This window comes from Microcaecilia unicolor, chromosome 8, assembly GCF_901765095.1.
Source record: "Microcaecilia unicolor chromosome 8, aMicUni1.1, whole genome shotgun sequence".
NCBI classification, from domain to species: domain Eukaryota; kingdom Metazoa; phylum Chordata; class Amphibia; order Gymnophiona; family Siphonopidae; genus Microcaecilia; species Microcaecilia unicolor.
In genome coordinates, this window is record NC_044038.1 from 226,988,523 (window position 1) to 227,010,714 (window position 22,192).

Genomic DNA, 22,192 nt, shown 5'->3' on the forward strand with positions numbered 1-22,192 from the left:
GCAGGTGTTCTCCAAGGACAGCAGACCAAGAATTCAAATAGCTGGGTGACGTCATCTAACGGAGGCTGGTGCGGACGCTGACTAGAGAGATTAATGTAGAATTTTCTAACAGCATCCCACGCGTTGGTGTCTTCCCATCCAACACACGAGTGCAGGTCCCCCAGTTGTAAAATACCTAAAGACTATAACTCCAAGGGGAGGTGGTAGGGTATGTAAAATATTCGGCCTGCTAGCCTCGGAGAATATCTGCTACAAGAGAATAAATTCACTTTCTCCGAGGACAAGCAGGCCAGTTGTATTCTCACAGCTGGGAATCCCTAGCTACCAGGCTCACTGAAAACAACAACGCTAGGATAACAGAGACTCAAAGCATCGAGGCCTCAACTACTTACATACTAGTTGTGAAGGTGCGGGCTGGAACCAAAGAAAACTGAGTCTAGGGGGGTAGAGTTGGATTCTAGATACCAAACAAAATTCTTCAGGACTGCCTAGCCGAACCAGCTGTCACGTCAGGTATCCTGCTCAAGGCAGTAATGAGATGTAAATGTGTCAACAGATGACCGTGTCGCAGCTTTGCAAATCTTCTCTATGAAGGCTGACCTCAAGTGGGCTACCGATATAGCCATGGCTCTGACATTATGAGCCATAACATGACCCTTTAGAGCAGGGGTGTTCAACCTTGGCTCTTGTTAGGTCAGGTTTTCAGGATTTCCACAAAGAATATACTTGATATCTAATTGCATACAATGGAGGCAATGCGTGCAAACAGCTCTTTTATGCACATTAATTGGAGAAATCCTGAAAACCTAACAGAATTGTGGCCCTCAATGACTGAGGTTAAATACCTCTGCTCTAGAGTCAGCCTAGCCTGGGCCAGGGGCGTAGCTGCATGGGGCCATGGGGGCCTGGGCCCCCGTAGATTTAGCCCTGGACCCCCCTGCTGACGACCCTCTTGACCCCCCCCTCCCGCCACCAACCCGCCATCGCCTACCTTTGCTGGTGGGGGACCCCAACCCCCACCAGCCGAAATCCTCTTCTTCCTTCGTTCTGTTTCTGAGTGACGTCCTGCACATACAACAGAACGAAGAAGAGGACCTCGGCTGGCGGGGGTTGGGGTCCCCCGCCAGCAAAGGTATGTGACGGCGGGGGAGAGTTGGCGGTGCGAGGGGGGGGTCCGAGAGGGTCGTCGGTGGGGGGGGGGGGGTGAAAGTTGTTGGTGGTGGTGGTGGTGGCAGGGGTCAGCAGCGCTGAGGGGAGGGGGCTAAAATGTGCCCCCTCACCTCGGGCTCTGGACCCCCCTCCTGCCGAAGTCTGGCTACGCCCCTGGCCTGGGCATAAGTGAAGGAGATGCAATCAGCTAGCAAATTAGAAATCATGCATTTGCCAATGGCTACCCCCATCCTGTTTGGGTCAAAAGAAACAAAAAAGCTGGGTGGATTGTTTATGGGCTTTGGTCAGCTCCAGATCGAAGGCTAAGACTCACAGGCAATCTAATGCAGTCTTGTCCAACCTTTTTCTATCAGGGGCCACATTTTATAACATTCAGAGGGTCAAAACACGCACTGTTATATTTCTCCTCAAATAGTGGCAAAATACGATTGGTGCACTGTCCCTTTCCCAACCTTCACCCAGTCCTGCTCTCTCTCAAGCACCCCTTCCCAGCCTTCACCCACTCTGTCTTATGTAATTTGTACCGTTTATGTTTGTGTAGTTTATATTATGTACTCAATTCTGTATTTGCGGTGCTTTCTTGTATACTAAATCATGATTTATACTGTTTTTATCTTATGTAGCTAATTTTTGGTTTTGTTGTGCTTTCCTATAATGATTGGAGTTCCATTGTTTGTCCAAACTGTACATGTAATGTTGTATTGTTCTTTTTCTATTTTACAAACTGTAAACCGTTCTTGTCTTGCAGTTGCAATAAGATACGGTATATAAATTGACGTAAATAAATAAATAAATGTATCCACCACCAGCATTCATCCAGTCTCTGTCGCACTCTCCTCTCTCTTTCATGCACCCCCGGCCTCTCACACTCTCTTGTGTACCCCCCAGCCTTCACCTAGTCTTTCCCTCTATCTCATGTACCCCCCCCCCCCATCATCACCTTGTCTCTCTCGCTCTCATATACCTTCCCCAGCCTTCACCCAGTCTCTCTCTCTCTCATGTACCCCCCCCCCCCCCCCCCAGTCTCTTTCCCCTCACCTGGTTTCAGCTGCAGAAGAAACAAAGGGATTCCTGCTTCCCCGCTGCAATTTGGCTCTCTGCAATCTTGAGCTGAATAGTGCCAGAAATGTGGGTTGGTCTCATGGTTTCAAGAATCACCCATCTTCAGAGGGCCAGAAAAGAAAGCACTTGGCAGGCCGGAATTCTGGTCCACGGACAAGCCTGATCCAAGATATGAAGTCACCCAGCTGTGAGAATACAACTGGCCTGCTTGTCCTTGGAGAAAAGACACTTCTGTGTTCCTTCAATATAAGCCTTCTATCTGTCCGAAACCAGTGCCTGGTCCTTTTCCACTGCAGAACTGGTTTTGCTGAATCCTTGGCCTTTTGTGGAAAATTAAAAACTTTTTTTTTTTCTAACAGGAACCTTAGATCAGAGAGACAAATCCCTTTCTATTGCTGTAACGAGATCACTAAAGTTAACTATATATGATGAACTTATGCCCTGTGCTGTGAACTACTCTGATACTATTATGGTTCCGTTTATTATCACTTGACTGACTAACCTCACTGCTATTAATGAACAAGAACTACCACTTTAATTCCTAATGTCGAAAATGATTTCCCTATAATTGATGACCTAACACAGGTTACAATCCAATCTATCACTCAGGAACTTATATGTAATACCATAACGTATTCTTATCATGTATGTACGCAGCATAATGCAATACCACTTTAATCCTTATGTCGAAAACAATCTCTCTATAATTGATGGCCTAACATATGTTACAATCTAATCTATTACTCAGGAACCTATATGCAATACCATAATGCAGTATTCTTTACCTTGTATGTACGCACCTTAATGAAATACCATTTGTAATTCTGTTAACCGGAAATGGCAACCGCCACTACGGCAAATGTAAGCCACATTGAGCCTGCAAATTGGTGGGAAAATGTGGGATACAAATGCTACAAATAAATAAATAAATAAATTGAATTGTCTTGCCTGTTCTAAGTGTAGAACTGTGATTATTTGCTTAAATTTAAAAGTATAAAATACATCATAAAGGTGGTTAAATAACTTGCCGGGAGTATGATTTTTGCTACTAAAATGAGATTTATGCAAGATAAAGGCTACCAGGCATGCTGAAGGATAGCCTGATAAGAGACATTACAAGGACCATTAAGGATTACATCAAAAAGGTGATGTTGTAGAGAATGCCGGGCTGAACTCCGTCCTTCGCTTCCTGAATCCTGCCCTCTCTCAGCGTCCCACCCGCTCCAAAGGAAATGACATCAGAGGAAGGCGGGACGCAGAGAGAGGGCAGGATTCAGGAAGCGAAGGACGGAGTTCAGCGTGGCTGCTTGCTTGCTGCTTTCCCGCCCGCCCGTTCGCCGCTGCAGCTTCGGGAGTGGAGTGAGCCATATTTGGGGAGACCCTTGATTTGCAACTATTGATTCGGTGGATCGGTGTGTGCCAGCAGCTGTGATATTTCTTTTGCACACTGTGCATATGAAATTGTGGAAATGAGCTGGAAAAAAAAAAGAAAGTAAGACTTCCTTTTCATTTAATCACCAAAATCCTCCTCAATCTCTGTACTCCATGTGCAGAATAGAAGCTTTGCTTCATCATTTTACCATGACCTAATTTATGGCATTGCAGAAAATTGAATGAATATATTGAGTTGTGCTAAAACCAGTCTCTAATTCATAGGCGTAGAAACACAGCAAGCAAACCTGTGTGAGCTGGTGCTGCTGCATCCACGTTGTCGTTCTTGGGAGATGCTTTGAAGGGGGAGGGAGACGCTGGATAGAATGGGGAGGGGACGAGAAGGGGATGGAAAGAAACAGGAGGGGCAGGGGAGAGAGAAGAATTGTTGGACAATAGGGATTGATGGAGGGGACAGGGGAGAGAGGAAAGAAGGGTGAAAGAGCTGGCTTGATATCTCTTGCATATTCATTATGGTTATTCCCAAAAAAAGCCAGCTCTTTTTCCCTTCCTTCCTTCCTTCCTCCATATTAGCATATTCATTTGAATAGGAATCCTGTGCAGAAGGAATGGATCCACAGAAGCTTAGCTGAAATTGGGTGGCGGGGGGAAGAGGGGTTGGTGGTTGAGAGGCTAGGATGGGGGAGGGCAGACTTATACGGGGTCTGTGCCGGAGCCGGTGATGGGAGGCGGGACTGGTGGTTGGGAGGCGGGAAATACTGCTGCACAGACTTATACGGTCTGTGCCCTGAAAAAGACAGGTACAAATCAAGGTAAGGTATACACATATGAGTTTATCGTGGGCAGACTAGATGGACCGTGCAGGTCTTTTTCTGCCGTCATCTACTATGTTACTATGTTACTATATGCAAATGAATATGCTAATATGCTCCGCCCCATTTTTGCCCCCCCCCCAAATGAAACAGTCAAACTACGCCCATGGTTCCAGGGACAGCAAGAGAGATCCAGGGGTTTGCTTTACCACCATCAGGATTTGCGTCACTGGTTGAGCGAGAGTGCTGGAGCGTTGCTACCAGTTCCAGCTCTAGCTGTGTAATAGAATGGCGTGTCCACGTTGACATACGACAAGTGGGATTCAAATCGCCCGCGACTCTGTGCTGTACGTACACGATGGGTGGAGACTGGAAGTCATCCTGGCTCATTCTTTCGGACTGACGGAGACGCAGAATCTCAGAGTAACTTAAGCTGCGAAGTTTACTCTTAAATTGGTCCAGTGAGTTGGGTTTGGAGGGTAACGCTCTAGTGATCTGCTCCTTGACAACCTGCATCACCTAACAAAACAAGAGAGGAAGCCAGGCAACAGGTATTACACAGAGTGAAAGAAGAGAAAGTTGGCACAAGGTCCAAGAACAGTAAAACCAAGCACAAGGGCCAATACGACAGCATTCCTTTGTATGGAGTGTCGCTTCTACACTTAAATGAGTGTCAGGCCTGTGTCTCCCTGCATTTGAGTCCTTTCCCTGGATATCTGAATATTTAACCCCAGCAATACAGATGTAAAAGGTTACACATTACATATCTCATTGTCTGGCCCAAGATGGTTTCTCAAATCCTGTTTACTTTACAGCCTCAAGTTTCCCTATCAAACTGATTAATATATACCCAGATCCTTTTGTGGTTCCATTCTTGCTAACAAGAGATCCAATGTACTTTACTTCTCCATACTGGTTCTCCCATCTACACCCATCCATCCTTTTAAAAATATATTTATTTTTCAAAAAAAAAATTTTTAACACAACATACATAACAATTATGCTTAATATGCAAAAACTCACATAACATCTGAATATCCACCCCTACACCCTGTCCCTTTCCACCCTTTCTATACACACATCCACCATGTAAAGAATTTCAAATCTCACCTAAAGACCAGACTGATTGCCCAGGCTTTTACAGCTTCCTAAATTGCTGCTGTTCCCTTCCTCACATGTAACCCCTCCACCTCTCCCCACTTTCCTTCTTTGTGTGAACTTCCCCTTTTTCCCCTTGCCCACCCCCTTCCTCCTACCCTCTGTGCTATCAATCGTGTAGGTCCTTTCCCTTTCTAATTATTTGGATTATTGTGAACCAGGGGCGTAGCCAGACTTCGGTGGGAGGGGGGTCCAGAACCTGAGGTGAGGGGGCACATTTTAGCCCCCCCCCCAGCACCATTGCCGACATCCCGCCCCCCGCCAGCACCCCCCGCCCACCGCCAACCCGCCGTCGCCTACCTTTGCTGGCGGGGGACCCCAACCCCCGCCAGCCGAGGTCCTCTTCTTCCTTCATTCTGTTTCTGAGTCTGACGTCCTGCACGTTGTACACGCAAGATGTCAGACTCAGAAACAAAATGAAGGAAGAAGACTTTGGCTGGCTGGGATTGGGGTCCCCCGCCAGCAAAGGTAGCAGACGGCGATGGCGGGTTGGCGGCAGGAGGGGGGGGTTGAGAGGGTCGTCAGCAGGGGGGTCCAGGGCCAAATCTACAGGGGCCCAGGCCCCCGTGGCCCCATAGTAGCTACGCCCCTGTTGTGAACCGCCGAGATCTGCCAGTTATCCATGGCGGTATAGCAAATTTTAATAAGCCATAAAGCTGGTAAGCCTATTTAAATCTGCTTCTCTACATATAAAGATAAAGAGCTATACATAGAGATATCATCTGGCCCAAAGTATTTGCCATTTTACTACAGTTTTGTGCTGGAGGTGCTTCTTTACTGTCACATACAAGAGTGTTACTCTGACCTTATTGAAGTCCTCTGCTGTAGCCCTCATCTCTTTCCAGGTTTTATTTAGCAGTTGGATGCAGATGTAAAAGAATTCCTCAAAAGCACGGTCATGAGTGAAGAACATTGGGTGGTAATCATTCCGTCCCTCATTTGCTTTGGAGAAAAGAGACACAATGAAAATGTGAATGATCGTTCCAAGGCGGTAAGGATCTCCTTCGAGATCTAGTTGGATTGGTGGCCTGGAGGCTTCCCTTCATTTGTTTTCCTTTCTTGCTTCATTCATGCTTTTATGCTAACAATCTTCCTACTTTTCTTACCTAGGTTGGTCATCTATGCAAGACTGGGAACTGGGGTAAGTTAATGCTTCCTTCAAATGCTAAAATCTAAATTTATTTTCTCAGGCCTTTGGTTAAGGGACTGTATGTACTTATTTTTTTATTGATGTCCTGGGTTTTCTTTTTATAATTTTTTTTATTTCTAGTTTTGTTTTTATTTGATTGTGAATGTTTTTTGTACTCCGCCTAGAATTTTGAATAGTGCGGTTTATGACTTGTGTTATAAATAAATAAATATCTAGGGGTCCTTTTACTAAGGTGCATCGAAAAATGACCTGCGCTGGTGTAGACGCGTGTATTGGACACGCGCAAGTCCATTTTTCTGTGCACCTGCAAAGGCCTTTTTTTTTTTTTGCCAAAATTGGACGTGTGGCAAAATAAAAATTGGCGCGCATCCATTTTGGGGCCTGAGACCGTACTGCCACCCATTGACCTAGTGGTAAGGTCTCACACGTTACCCGGGCGGTAATGGTCTACACGCGCATACAATGCCGATTACTGCCCAAGTTAGCGCTGTGCGTCAGAAAATTTCCAGTGCGCTTAGTGGACACATGTAAAAAATGAAATGTTATGGTATATTTGCGAAATGGAGAGACTCCGGGCGGTGCGTGCCCGCTCGCTGTCTAAGTGGGAGGTGATATGGGCGCCCTTCTTGAAAACTTGCTCCTGTCAGTAAGTTTTGGAAGGGGGGGGTTGAGGTTTGGATGAGGGGGTGGAATTAGATAGTGGCTGGTAGGGGGGGGGGGGGGGGGTCAGTTTTCATATAAAACTTAAAAAGTTGTTGACGTGCTGTATGCAATCTTGAGCATTACAAATTAATGTGTTACAGAGAAATGTTCCCGATATATCTGTTTATTTGTTTAAATGTTCAATAAAGACTTCAGTTAAATTAAAAAATGAAATTACCGCCCAGACCACACGGTAGTTCAAAATTGACACGCTTAGGACAAGCGTAGACGCCTACACAGCTTAGTAAAATGGATGGAAGGTACAGAAGCAGATCTCTCAAGAAACACAAAAACTCTTTGTCATAAGCTTCCTCCCCTTCTGGGGTATTAGGACATGGAGCTAACCAGTGAAGGAGGGAAGGAAGTCATAGAACTATAAAATGTAATATGATGATTATGCAATGAGTATATAAACAGAAGCTATGACTTACGTAACTCCCCAACCTGAAGGATCTCGCACAGCATCTTGGTCAGTTCAATGGCACTGCGGCCAAATGGACACTCGTGCTTATCTTCTCGACTGCTGTTCTCCAGAACTATCTACGATGTACCAAGGACAGAAGACAATGACAAGAGTGCGACAGTACATATTTATTCTCATTTAGTGCAGGACTGAGGCAGTGTGTAAATTTGTTGGTTTTCTGAATTTGCGTATGTCATTCTGAACCACTGACTTCTGTTTTGTGAATTGTTTTCATTAACCCGGATCCAGAATGTACATATACCGATTTTCTATTCTGTAGACCCCCCGCCAGGGCCGTGCCAACACGGTAAGCGAGGTAAGCATGGCAGGAGGGCACCATCCTCTGGGGGGTGCCCCGCCGCACCATGCTTACCTCGCCCTCTTCTCCCCAGAACCTTTTCCTTTTTTTTTTTTTGTGTTTAAATTTACCTCTGTCCGGCGGCAGCGTAGCGTTAGTGAGAAGGAGGCGGCGCTCCCCCGCCCCGACGTGTCAGTCTTCCCTTCGCTCAGTTCCGCCTTCTTCTGACATCAGAAATGACGTCAGAAGAAGGCGGGACACTGAGCGAAAGGAAGACTGACACGTCGGGGCGGGGGAGCGCCACCTCCTTCTCCCTAACGCTACGCTGCCGCCGGACAGAGGTAAATTTAAACAAAAAAAAAAGGAAAAGGATCTGGGGAGAAGAGGGCAGGTAGTGTAGCGATCGTTTTCGGGGGGGGGGGGGGGCAGGGTGAGGCCAACTGCAGGGGGGTGCCGGAGACCCTAGGCACGGCCCTGACCTCCGCAAAACTTAGTGAAAAGGTGTTCTGGGTTCAGCAAAGTACTTGGAAACGGCACCAAGAAAGGTACAAACACTTCTGATGTGTCCAACGAACATCAAAAATAGAGAAAAGTCTATACGCAGCGGGCAATTTCGAAATAGCCCACATAGTTTGCAAAGTACACAGGCACTTTTACTACACAAAACTTTGTAGTTAGTTTTCAAAGAGAAGCTACTCTAGGACCCGACAGCATTTGTGTGTAAACAAAAAAAAAGAACATGCAACACAACAGGCACATCAAGAAAAGAAACAAAAAGACAAAATGAGGAGTGAGAAAAAGAGAAGAGTTACCTTCAGCTGCCTTCTTACCCTGATATAAGTGTCCTGATGGTACTTGGCCATGTATAGCATGTTGTCCAAAGCAAGCATTCCAGGAGGAGTCTGGGTAAAATCCAGTGCTGGATTGATGTGATTCTAGGAACACAAGACCCCAACCCCAACAACAGATAAGATATAAACATTTCAAAACTGAAGAGGAGGTGGTGGCTTGGTAGTGAACTATTCGGCACCTAACCTTTCGAGAAATATAGTATGCCCTATCAGACGGACTCTACACTTGTCTTTAGATTGTTTAGATTGTCTTTAGATTGTACACCTGTCTTTTAGATTGTAAGCTCCTTGAGCAGGGACTGTCCTTCCATGTTAAATTGTACAGCGCTGCGTAACACTTGTAGCGCTTTAGAAATGTTAAGTAGTAGTAGTAGTAATTCGGAGGTGTATCATATTCAGTGCCGTAGCGAGGGCTAATGGCACCCGGGGCGGGTCGCCGCTGCACACCCCCCCCCCTGGGTGCAGCACGGCGCACCCCCCCCCCCCCCCCACATTCTTACCTGCGGGAGGGCCGATCCGCCCCGGGTGCACGCGCTCGGGGGGTGCTGGCCCCGCTGGTTCCCTGCTCTCTCTGCCCCGGAACAGGAAGTAACCTGTTCCGGGGCAGAGAGAGCAGGGAACCAGCGGGGCCAGCACCCCCCGAGCGCGTGCACCCGGGGCGGACCGCCCCCCCCCCCCCACACTTCCTACGCCACTGATCATATTCACACTGCACTCCCTGATCTCTAGGTGAGTAAATGCTACATTTGCTTTAGGTTAAATATCATCTGTTTTTTTTTTATGTTGATCGAGCTGGAGGCCATTAAATTTGCTTGTTACGTACGTGCCACTGCTATAGTAAATGATTCATCAAACATCTTTGGGGGAGGGAGGGGTAAGATTTTGGTTTGTTATAGCCAAAGTCCTTTGTAAAAAGAGAGAGTGGAATAAATCTTTTCATGGGTCTTTTCTCATGTTGACCTCTCTCCACGCCTACAGTGAAAAGTGCGGTTACATAAAGATTTATTTAACCGCTGTTTGAGGGCTCCATTCATAGATCAGGTCATTTATAAACTGGTCATGGAGCTGCAAGTTAAGTTTCAAAAGGGAACTCCTCAGAGACACTTTGTACCTGTTTTGAAAGAAGTGTGAAGCAGCTATGTGAAAGTAAACATAGGGATTTGCAAAATGAAATTCCCATATATGTTCCCTCTCCGAACCTTTTTATTCCAGGTAAGTATATGCACTCTGAACAGTGAAGATGAGGAAGAGGTAATGTTTACAAATTACTCTACTACTACTTATCACTTCTATAGCGCTACAAGGCACGCGCAGCGCTGTACACCATACATGAAAAGACAGTCCCTGCTCAAAGAGCTCACAATCTAAAAATGGAATGTTGCTAGTGGAATAGCCACATTCCACGTAGAATCTCAAATAGTAGCAACAGAATCTCCAATAGTAGCAACATTCCATGTAGAATCTCAAGTAACAGCAACATTCCAGAATCTCAAATAGTAACAACATCCCATGTTCCACTGCACTAACCACTAGGCTACTCCTCCACTAGCAACATTCCATGTAGAAGCCTGCCCTTGCAGATCAGCAACGCGGCCGCGCAGGCTTCTGTTTCTGTGAGTCTGACGTCCTGCACATACGTGCAGGACGTCAGACTCACAGAAACAGAAGCCTGCGCGGCCACATTGCTGATCTGCAAGGGCAGGCTTCTACATTACTACTACTATTACTACTTATCACTTCTATAGCGCTACAAGGCATACGCAGCGCTGTACACCATACACGAAAAGACAGTCCCTGCTCAAAGAGCTTACAATCTAAACTGGACAGGTAAACAGACAGAACAAGTAAGAGGTAGGGGAATTAAAGAGGAGGGGATAGAAGGGTAAAGGGCAAGTGAGTAGTGGTTAGGAGTCAAAAACAGAGTTAAAGAGGTGGGCTTTTAGCCTGGATTTGACAACGGCAAGAGACAGGGCTAGACGTGCAGGCTCGAGAAGTCTACTCCAGGCGTGAGGTGCAGCGAGATAAAAGGAACTCTCAAAGTTACAAGCAAGCAGTAACCTCTTACCCTAGCCTGCATTTCATGCTTAGTGATATAATAACAGCAAGGGGTGTTCATGATGCGTTCCTGCCAAAACAGGTCTTTTAGACGCCATCATTTGGGTGCCACAAGTTGAGAGTCTATTCAAATTGACACCGGACGTTTGGGCACTAAAAATAGCCAGAACCCATACCTCAGTTTACTAAGCCGACTAGCAGCTACCGTGTGCTAATGCCGACACAGCCTATTCACTTTGAAAGGGCTGTGTTGGCATTGCTGCACGCAGGGGCGTAGCCAGACCTCAGAGGGAGGGGGGGGGCCAGAGCCCGAGGTGGGGGCACTGCTTAGCCGCTTCCCCTCGCCGCCGCCAACTCCTCCCGCCACTTTGGACCGCCGCCGCAACCGCAAACCCCCCCCCCCCCCCGCCCCGCATCAGGTACCTTGTTTGCTGGCAGGGGTCCCCAATCCCCGCCAGCCGAAGAGTTTTCTTCAGCGCCGATCAACTCCGGCGCCTTCGTTGTGGGATCATCTGTTTCTGACGCCTTACGTCCTGCACGGGGCTACATGCACGTAAGGCGTCAGAAACAGATGATCCTACAACAAAGGCGCCAGAGTCCACCGGCACTGAAGAAAACTCTTCGGCTGGCGGGGATTGGGGACCCCTGCCAGCAAATAAGGTACCTGATGCGGCGGCGGGGGTCAAATGTAGAGGGGGCCAGGGCGTAATCTGTGGGGGCCCATGCCCCCACGTAGCTACGCCCCTGGCTGCAAGGCTTAGTAAATAGGGGGAGGGGGAGATAGATAGATAACTCAGACATTTGGCACTTCCAAATTATTTCCAGGAATCTGACTGCTACTTATGTACTCTTTTAAGATTTTTTTAAATTATTCACACAGGATAGGAGAAGAAAATCAAATGTGGAATAGAAATCCAAGCATAATGCATGGTAACATTTGCAAATGTGAAATAACACGCATTTGAACTGCTTTTTTTCCTCTTTCTTTTTAAAAAAACTAAAGGCAGTAGTGTGAATGCAAAATTCTAAATCCATCCATAAATAGTTGGATATGGGCAAAAGTCCCAACAACATTTTATCCTTATTCTGGGACCAGCTGTGAAAACATCTTATGTAAATTGTTCCCAGTATGTGCCTGCGTGACAAAGACAAGATTTCAAAAACAAGCGATTCCCCTCTCCTCCCCAGAGAAAGATTGGGTTTTACTCCCAACGGATCAGTCCCATAACCAACTCCCTCTGCACTGGAATCTCAGACTAAACTAACCTGCGAGGTCATTCAAAGTCTGACTTTCTCAGAGTCACCGGCAAGGCTGGCTACTGATTAGGAGTCTTTACATCTGAAAACAATTTTATCCCAAACTGATCTTTCTCCACTTCTATTTGCACTGGAGCCTATGGAAATAGCTCTGACATTTATTTGTTGAATTTGTATCCCACATTTTCCCACCTATTTGCAGGCTCAACGTGGCTTACATAGTGCAGTAGTGGCCATCGCCAATACCGGCATGAACAAATACAAAGTGAAGTAGTGACAGATAATTTTAATTTTCCTACCTATCTAACAAAATTATGTATAACCTAATACTATGCAAGCCGCATTGAACCTGCTTTTAGTGGGAAAGCGCGGGATACAAATGTATTAAATAAATAAATAATATATAAACACCCCAGATTATACCCTCCCTGTGTCGGACAGCCTGAAACTACTAGGAGTTACAATTGACCGAAATCTCTCACTAGAAAGCCATGCGAAAAATATAACAAAGAAAATGTTCCACTCAATGTGGAAACTCAGAAGAGTTAAACCTTTCTTCCCAAGGGAAATATTCCGCACCTGGTACAATCAACGGTGCTAAGCCACTTGGATTATTGTAATACCATTTTCGCTGGATGCAAAGAACAAATCATTAAGAAACTCCAAACTGCCCAAAGTACTGCAGCCAGACTCATATTTGGAAAAGCAAAATACGAAAGCGCCAAACCCCTAAGAGAAAAACTATGTTAGCTCCCACTGAAAGAACGAATTGAGCTCAAAATCTCTATGGTGGTTTTGTTTTTTTTTTGTTACATTTGTATCCCGCGCTTTCCCACTCATGGCAGGCTCAATGCGGCTTACATAGGGCAATGGAGAGTTAAGTGACTTGCCCAGAGTCACAAGGAGCTGCCTGTGCCTGAAGTGGGAATCGAGCCCAGTTCCCCAGGACCAAAGTCCACCACCCTAACCACTAGGCCACTCCTCCACTGTTGCTACTATTTGAGATTCTACATGGAATGTTGCTACTATTGGAGATTCTACATGGAATGTTGCTATTCCAGTAGCAACATTCCATGTCGAAGTCGGCCCTTGCAGATCACTAATGTGGCCGCGCAGGCTTCTGCTTCTGTGAGTCTGACGTCCTGCACGTATGTGCAGGACGTCAGACTCACAGAAACAGAAGCCTGCGCAGCCTTCTACATGGAATGTTGCTAGTGGAATAGCAACATTCCGTGTAGAATCTCCAATAGTAGCAACAGATTCTCAATAGTAGCAACATTCCATGTAGAATCTCCAATAGTAGCAACATTCCATGTAGAATCTCCAATAGTATCTATTTTTGTTACATTTGTACCCTGCGCTTTCCCACTCATGGCAGGCTCAATGCGGCTTACATGGGGCAATGGAGGGTTAAGTGACTTGCCCAGAGTCACAAGGAGCTGCCTGTGCCTGAAGTGGGAATCGAACTCAGTTCCTCAGTTCCCCAGGACCAAAGTCCACCACCCTAACCACTAGGCCACTCCTCCTCATAAAATCATTCATGGTGAAGCTCCGACATATATGTTGGACCTCACAGACTTGCCAACCAGGAATGCAAAAAGATCAGCACGCACATTCTTGAACCTCCACTACCCCAGTTGCAAAGGTCTTAAATATAAATCAATATATGCACCTAGCTTCTCCTATGTCAGCTCGCAACTGTGGAATGCACTACCAAAGGCCTTAAAAACAATGCACGACTTAACAGCCTGTTCGAGAAGACATATCATATTGAGCCATCACAAATGACTTAACATCAAAACTTGATTAGAACCAGATGAAGCCGTATTCTCTACACCTGATTGTATCTATAAACTTGTCACCTATGAACATTAACGCATTGCCTCCTTATCTCTTACGCCTGTAATGAACTGCATATCCAATCTACTTTATAATTTACTTCTAACATTTATGAACCTTATTAGAACATTACTTTGCATTTCTCACTCCGGAATGGCGATCCTTTTCGGGCCTGAGATCTTACTGCCACCCATTGACCTAGTGGTAAGGTCTCACGCGTTACCCGGGCCACATTGAGCCTTTGAGCACATTGAGACGTGCAGGACGTCAGAAACAGAAGGAAGCCTTTTGCGGGAAGAAGAGGACCTCGGCTGGCGGGGGTTGGGGTCCCCGGCCAGCAAAAGCAGGCAACAGCGGGAGGGGGGGGGGGGTCGAGAGGGTCATCGGCAGGGGGGTCCAGGGCCAAATCTACGGGGGCCCAGGACCCCTAGCCCCACGTAGCTATGCCACTGGACACATACCCCATTCCTGCAGCAGCTAGATGCTGGTACCTGCTGCTCTAAATCCCTTCCAAAGCATCAAAAGCCATCCTTTAGTCATGACAAGCAAAAGGAAGCAGGTCAGTACTCACAGTGAAGCCCAGCATCTTATAGTCCTTAGTGTACATGGCTTTACGCTTCTCAGTCCCGCCCCCAGCCACACTATTTGAGTCGGAATCTGCATCAAAGGCAATTCGTCTCAGCTCAAAAATGATGTCTCTCTGTGCCTGAGAAAAAGGGAGAAAGGTAGGAAAAAGCTGAAGGTAGGAGCCAAGAGAGAGAAATGCTATCGGATTCATTTATTTTTCTGTCTGGGGAGATTCTCTTCCCAAATAACCCTTATTATAATTTTTTTTCACCAAAATGTGTTAAAAAAAAAAAGGCACTCCTTGGAGGAATTGATGGTTAAATACCTGATTGTAGAAAAACTCTTTTTATTTTAAGAAAATGGGATCATCATGCATTTAGGTTTCCTTAAAAAAAATGTGGAGGAGCGACTTCTAGATACAGCCATGTGGCACATTTTGCAGCTATCCTGAAAAATCCAACACAAAAAAATAAAAAGCTGAAAAATCCAAAACAAAAAATAAATCTAAACAAACCTAATGCATATTCTCAATATAAAAAGGTAAATGTTGGGCGATTCTTAGGTCTTTGTTTAAGACTCCGTCTGACCTCTTTTGGCTCTTCTGTCACTAACCTGATCACTAGGGTCCATTTTCGTCATCATCCTCTCTTCTAGAAGGTTAAAGGTCAGAACTTGTAGTACATAAAGCTGATGTGCCATTTCAGTTTTGATTGGACGGTTTCCTCGGATAATGTGCTGGCAAACCAGAGGGGAAAAAAAAATTAAACAAGTGGGGAAAAGTATGTACAGCATGAACAATCGACGAAACAGCTATCTTCCGCAAATCTCTGAAGACATATTTCTTCGACAAAGCCTACAATGAGAACCGATAACCTCGCTAATCCACCTCACCAACCCACTCAGTTATGAAAGCCCACCTTCTATAACTACCCTAATCACTCCCTTCCTTCTTCTCTCTTCCCTTACTTAATCTCTGCACAATACTAACTGTATCTGATATCCTGGAATGACAATGTTAACAAGACTATGTAAGCCACATTGAGCCTGCAAATAGTGGGAAAATGTGGGATACAAATGTAATAAATTAAATAAATAAAATCATGGAATTCTTTCAAACTCCTGTGCATTTGGAAGTTTGTGGTACGGTTGGGCAGCTGCAGGGGGGGTAGTTTTTGGAAGTGGGGTGGTGGAGAAGTTCTGGGGTGTAGTTTTGGGGGTTGGGATAGTTTGTAGGGTGAGACTGTTTTGGGGGGGGCAGTGTCTGTGGGATGGTGGGTAAGTTACAGGGGTAATTATTGGGAGTGGGGTAGTTTGCAGAGATAGTTTTAGGAGCTGTAGCAGTTTGTGGGGTGGTGAGGCAGTTGCAGGGCAGTAGGTTTTGGGGGTTTGGGCATTTTGCAGGTCAATGGGATAGTTGTGGGAGTAGGTTTTTGGGGTGGGGCATTTGCAGAGTGATTGTTGGAGCAGCTGCAAAAGGGTGGATTTTGGGGGTTGGGGTAGTTGTGGGGGGATTCAGGGGTAGTTTTATAGGGTGCTGGGGTAACTGCAGGGGGTCATTTAGGGGAAGAGTAGTTTTTTGAAGGTTGGGTAGTCTGTGGAGTAGTCGAAAAGCATTTGATATACTGCCTTTCTATAGTTACAGTCAAAGTGGTTTATTTATTATATACAGGTACTTATTTTGTACCTGGGGCAACGGAGGGTTAAATGACTTGCCTAGAGCTACAAGGAGTTGCAGTGGGCATTGAACCTGGTTCTCAGGGCACTGCACTAACCACTAGGCTACTCATATGTGGGGGTGGGGCAGCTGTGGGAGGGGAAGAGTTCTGTGAACTGGGAGAGAACATAAGGAGGAGAGGCAGTCTGAAAGGAGGCCTCCCTTAACTGCTGTGTTTCACTGTGAGTAAGTTTCTATGCAGTGTTGCCAGATGGGTGTTTTTCCCGTTCCGTGACCGGTTGCGGGGAATTTTCGATGGCTGCTTTTTCACGGCCACCATGCGGGTTTGGGCGCTTTTCCCGGGGGCTTCTATTGGTCCAATGTGGTCCAATAGAAGCCCCGCGGAGGCGGGGTTTGACTTTGTGCGGGTTTGGGGCTGGTTTTGGGCGGGGAAATTTTTTTCAATCTGGCAAGCTGGAACTCATCCCATAGAAATGCACTGGGCCATTTTTTTTGTGGGGGCTTATTTTTCTGGACCCCCCCCCCCCCCCCCACTCCAATTTGGCCTATTTTTGAAACTGATGTGTCTTTCTGGCAGCTATTCTCGCATTGCTAATTCAAACTATACAGATTCTTAACAGCGAAATCTACTACCTGTAGGCTCAATACTAACCTGAAAAATGACTTTTTAAACATGTCTCTGCCCCTCTTCACCAGATAGTATCCTAATAACTCTTATTTACTGCAGAGGAGGAAAAGACCTCAAAAGTCCTCGCTCGGCAGCAAGCATAAAAACTTAATGCTGGCTCATTATGGACTGAGATCGTATCATTGGTCAAAAACCTCCTCCATTCCTAACAACAGACCTTTTTCTTAAATTTTTTTTATTTGTTATTAGTTCCTCTGTATTTACTTCAATATCAATGTCTTTAAATATGTGTCTTACATAGTAACATAGTAGATGACGGCAGAAAAAGACCTGCACGGTCCATCCAGTCTGCCCAACAAGATAACTCATATTTGCTGCTTTTTGTGTATACCCTACTTTGATTTGTACCTGTGCTCTTCAGGGCACAGACCGTATAAGTCTGCCCAGCACTATCCCTGCCTCCCAACCACCAGCTCTGGCACAGACCGTATAAGTCTGCCCAGCACTATCCTCACCTCCCAACCACCAGCCCTGCCACCCAACCACCAGCTCTGGCACAGACCTTACAAGTCTGTCCAGCACTATCCCTGCCTCCCAACCACCAGTCCCGCTTCCCACCACCGGCTCTGGCACAGAACGTATAAATCTGCCCAGCACTATCCCCGCCTAAGTCTGCCCAGCACTAACCACTAGGCCACTCCTCCACTGTTGCTACTATTTGAGATTCTACATGGAATGTTGCCATTCCACTAGCAACATTCCATGTAGAAGTCAGCCCTTGCAGATCACCAATGTGGCCGCGCAGGCCTCTGCCCCCGTGAGTCCGACATCCCGCATGTATGTGCAGGACGTCAGACCCACAGAAACAGAAGCCTGCGTAGCCTTCTACATGGAATGTTGCTAGTGGAATAGCAACATTCCATGTAGAATCTCCAATAGTAGCAACATTCCATGTAGAATCTCCAATAGTATCTATTTTATTTTTGTTACATTTGTACCCTGCGCTTTCCCACTCATGGCAGGCTCAATGCGGCTTACATGGGGCAATGGAGGGTTAAGTGACTTGCCCAGAGCCACAAGGAGCTGCCTGTGCCTGAAGTGGGAATCAAACTCAGTTCCTCAGGACCAAAGTCCACCACCCTAACCACTAGGCCACTCCTCCACTGTTGCTACTATTTGAGATTCTACATGGAATGATGTCAAGTCTTAACTTGACATCTTTAAGTACACATCTTAGCATAATAAACAGCCAGCACTTAAGCTTGAAGTCCATGCTATTCTCACATACCAAGTCCCATCTCATCAGTTACTTTGCTCCGTAGAAGACATTCCTCAACCCTTTTTGTATTTTTCCCCAACTTCAGTATGAATCACTTAGCATATCTTCACACGTTCCAGGTGTGCATCCCTTTAGAGTTGCAATCGAGCTTTCAATTTTAGCATGCTTTGAGATTTGTAAGTGGACATAACCGCATAGATATTTATTAAAATGTGCTTGACCTGGTGGGGTGGGGGGTGGGGATCTGGAATTGAAATGTTCGTGGAGAGGTCTTGTGGCATTATAATTGAAATGGTTACTATATCAGATAGGAGGGAGGGTTGGGATGTAGGATTGGAGGGGTGGGGGAAGGGGCTACTGACCCAATAAATTGGACAATGAAATCCCTATATGGTTTACACACAGATGGTTTTGAGGTCATGGTGTTGATTTATTGCGAAAAAATGCTGAAACCTAAAAGAAGGGAAGGAAGGAGGGATGGGGGTTTGTTGTAATAAGACATTGGGATCAAAGAAGGGTTGGGGGAGGGGAGGGGGTGAAAAATTAAAAGTTTGATGACGAAATATTTTCTTGTGAAATGTTATATGTGCTTGTATTATGTGTGCTTCTCACTATGTATGGCTTGATAATCGATGAACAAGTATTGTTATGTCACTTCGTCAATAAAACATTATAAATTTAAAATGTGCTTGACCACCCTTCCTGCACAAATCCCATCAACGTGGTTCACAGAAAAACAGAAAACATTTAACAATACCCAAACCAGAATTACACAGGTATTTAGGTGAGCCTGCAGGGCTTCAATTATGTCTTTAAAAAGGAATTTTTGTTCACAATTGCTAAAATGCAAGAAGGGAGTCGACTGGCACAGCCACCCCCAGATCTTTTGAGGTAGGCCCTGGAGGACCCTTCTGAAATTGACTCTTGGCAATTAGTCTGTTAGTCTAAGCAAAGGAATGCACACTTCCCCTTTGGCTAAATTCACATGCTTTGCATTTTTGAGAATTCAACCATGCTTGGGACAGAAACAGAGGGCAGTGGTAGGAAGAAGGTGGAGGGAGATCTAACGGGGTTTTTCTCAAGCCTGCTTGAACTGAATTTTCGTTTCAGTGCCAAAACTGGTGCATTTTCAGCTGAAACAGAAACTTCTCCCAACCAAAAGTAGGCCCCGCTCACATCCCCACTCTCCCCCCCACCCCCACCCCACCTTACAAACCCTGGGGGAGTCTAGTGGCCACCTCAGGACTGGCTCCAATTTTAAAATGGCTGCTGCGACCTCCTTTGACAATCTCATTTGTACAGAGCTGGAGGGGGGGACGTACTGGTACTGTTTTGGCCAAACTGTCCAGCAAATTTTGTCCTCAGCTAAACACACAGTTTCGGTTGCCCTCTATAACAGGGTTTCCCAAGTCCTCTCCTGGAGTACCCCCTTGCCAGTCAGGGTTTCAGGATATCCACAATGAATATGCATGAACTTGATTTGCATACCCTGCCTCCATTATATGCAAATCTCTTTCATGCATATTCATTGTGGATATCCTGAGAACCTGACTGGCAAGGGGTACTCCAGGACCAGACTTGAGAAGCACTGCTCCATAACAGGAAGGAAAAGGCAAAATAAAAGGTCCTTTTTTATTTTTTTAAACTTTACTTGAGGTTGAGGACTGTGGGTTGAATTAGTTCCCAGTTTTCTCTCTTTCTTACATATTCTTAGACCATTTATTTTCCTTTCTATCTCCTGAATGACTGAATTGCTTCCCTATTGAATTTGTGGTTCCTTTTCTCTTTCACTGTTTTAATTATTGTAAACTGCTTTGACCTGTGCACCAGTAAAGGCGGTGTATCAATTATTATTAAACTAAACAAACTTTTCTTTTAAAATGACACATCGGTAGCAACACCACACAGACCTCTGAATAAATTACACCACTCCAGACTCCTCATATACTCACATTCAAGATGATGGACCGTAAGTGCTTCTGTGCAAAAGCATTAGCCATCTCCTATTGAGAAATCAGAGACAAAGAATCATATAATAACATAGTAACATAGTAGATGACGGCAGAAAAGACCTGCACGGTCCACCCAGTCTGCCCAACAAGATAAACTCATATGTGTATACCTTACCTTGATTTCTTTTTCAGGGCACAGACCGTATAAGTCTGCCCAGCACTATCCCCGCCTCCCAACCACCAGCCCTGCCTCCCGGCTAAGCTTCTGGGGATCCCTTCCTTCTGAGCAGGATTCCTTTATGTTTATCCCATGAGGAAGAAAATAGTAACATGTAACCTAGTAGATGACGGCAGAAAGGTCCATCCAGTCTGCCCAACAAGATAAACTCATATGTGCTACTTTTTGTGCATACCTGACCTTGATTTGTATCTGCCATTTTCAGGGCACAGACCGTAGAAGTCTGTCCAGCACTAGCCCCGCCTCCCAATCACCAGCCCCGCCTCCCACCACCGGTTCTGCCACCCAATCTCGGCTAAGCTTCTGAGGATCCAAAATGACAAAAAAAACCCAAAACTATATAACATTTCACTGCTGCTAACAATAATGCAAGGGACATACAGATGAAATGGTGGTGGCTGCCAGGAGGGAAGGAGAGGTGGGCTGGGGTCAGGACCTACAACATTTCCAGTTGGGGCTGGTGGCAGAAATTGGGACTAGTTCTGGAGATTTCAATACCTGACTTCCTGTTTCTGAACTCTCCCCAACCTGATGCATACATGCTTGTTTAGGAAAGCACAAGCTTACTATCAAAGTTTTGGTGACACATCTCCCAGTTCTTGAGAGTACATCAATGTGTCCCAGTACACTGTACTAAAGCTCAATTGACAACATGGACTGCACCACGGTTCAGTGGAAGAACCCGACTCAGGTCTTCTGGTCTCTGGGTTGACTAGGGGATGCTCTGCAGGCAGTACTCACAGCTCCTCCTGGTGTGGTGTAAGCTACTACACCATGGAAACACCCAGAGAAGCAGATTTTTGGCCCAGAACTGCAGGGTTTCAGAAGGAACCACAATTACTGAGTAACAGTAAGCTAGGAGAGGATCTAAAACAGGGGAAAACAATCCTCAGACAGTTCAAGGGAAGGGTCATGACAACAGATCCCAGCCCTGGTTCTGAGCTAGAAGCCAAGAGGTTACAAAAAAAAATTTTTTTTGTAATGTCCAAGTAGACTGAAGTATTTTATTGATGTTAAAATAAGGATGGATTTGGGTTTGATCTGAAAGTTTCACGCCACTCCAGTAAATCATTATGAGACAGATGTGACGTTGCAAAGTCGGACCGTCAGTTCTATCTACATGAGTACGAAACTGTGGAACGCATTACCAACTCACTTGAAAACGATCAACGAACTAACTTCCGCAAAGCTTTGAAAACCTCTTTAATAAAGCTTACCACGAGAACAAATAATGACTAGAACTCAATCCTACACTTCTTTATCCAGATCGTCTCACTGTATCGTTACACAACCTAATCTTCTTATCTTGTTTGTCCTTTGTAATACCAATTGTATTTCTTCTCTGGTACGGCGATGCCATAACACAGTGATGGCGAACCTTTCAGAGACCGATTGCCCAAACAGCAACCCAAAATCTAATTATTTATCGCGAAGTGCCTGTACTCATTATGGGCGGGGGTCACCACATATGACTCCACCCCTATGATAGCCACACCCCCTTACACCAGCCATGGCGCATATAAACAGACATCATTGAAAATATTATACTAGTATAGGAGAAAAAAATAACATGATTTTCTTTCATTATAAATCATTTCTGTAAGTTGTTACAGCTCCAGTATACGCAGTGCAAAATAAGACAGC

General features: G+C 45.7%; 1 protein-coding gene across 2 annotated transcripts in view; it reads right to left on the reverse strand.

The window, feature by feature from the left end:
• The window catches only part of ELMO2 (engulfment and cell motility 2), a 132,708-nt gene that overhangs the window by 12,224 nt on the left and 98,292 nt on the right, over window positions 1-22,192 (reverse strand). For both annotated transcript variants that reach the window (XM_030211442.1, XM_030211441.1), the window contains exons 10-16: window positions 20,311-20,361; window positions 15,389-15,511; window positions 14,781-14,915; window positions 9,038-9,142; window positions 7,878-7,986; window positions 6,400-6,536; window positions 4,792-4,955 (exon numbers count right to left, since the gene is read on the reverse strand). In XM_030211442.1, coding sequence (XP_030067302.1) covers window positions 4,792-4,955; window positions 6,400-6,536; window positions 7,878-7,986; window positions 9,038-9,142; window positions 14,781-14,915; window positions 15,389-15,511; window positions 20,311-20,361 — 824 coding nt within the window. The remainder of the gene's footprint in view (window positions 1-4,791; window positions 4,956-6,399; window positions 6,537-7,877; window positions 7,987-9,037; window positions 9,143-14,780; window positions 14,916-15,388; window positions 15,512-20,310; window positions 20,362-22,192) is intronic.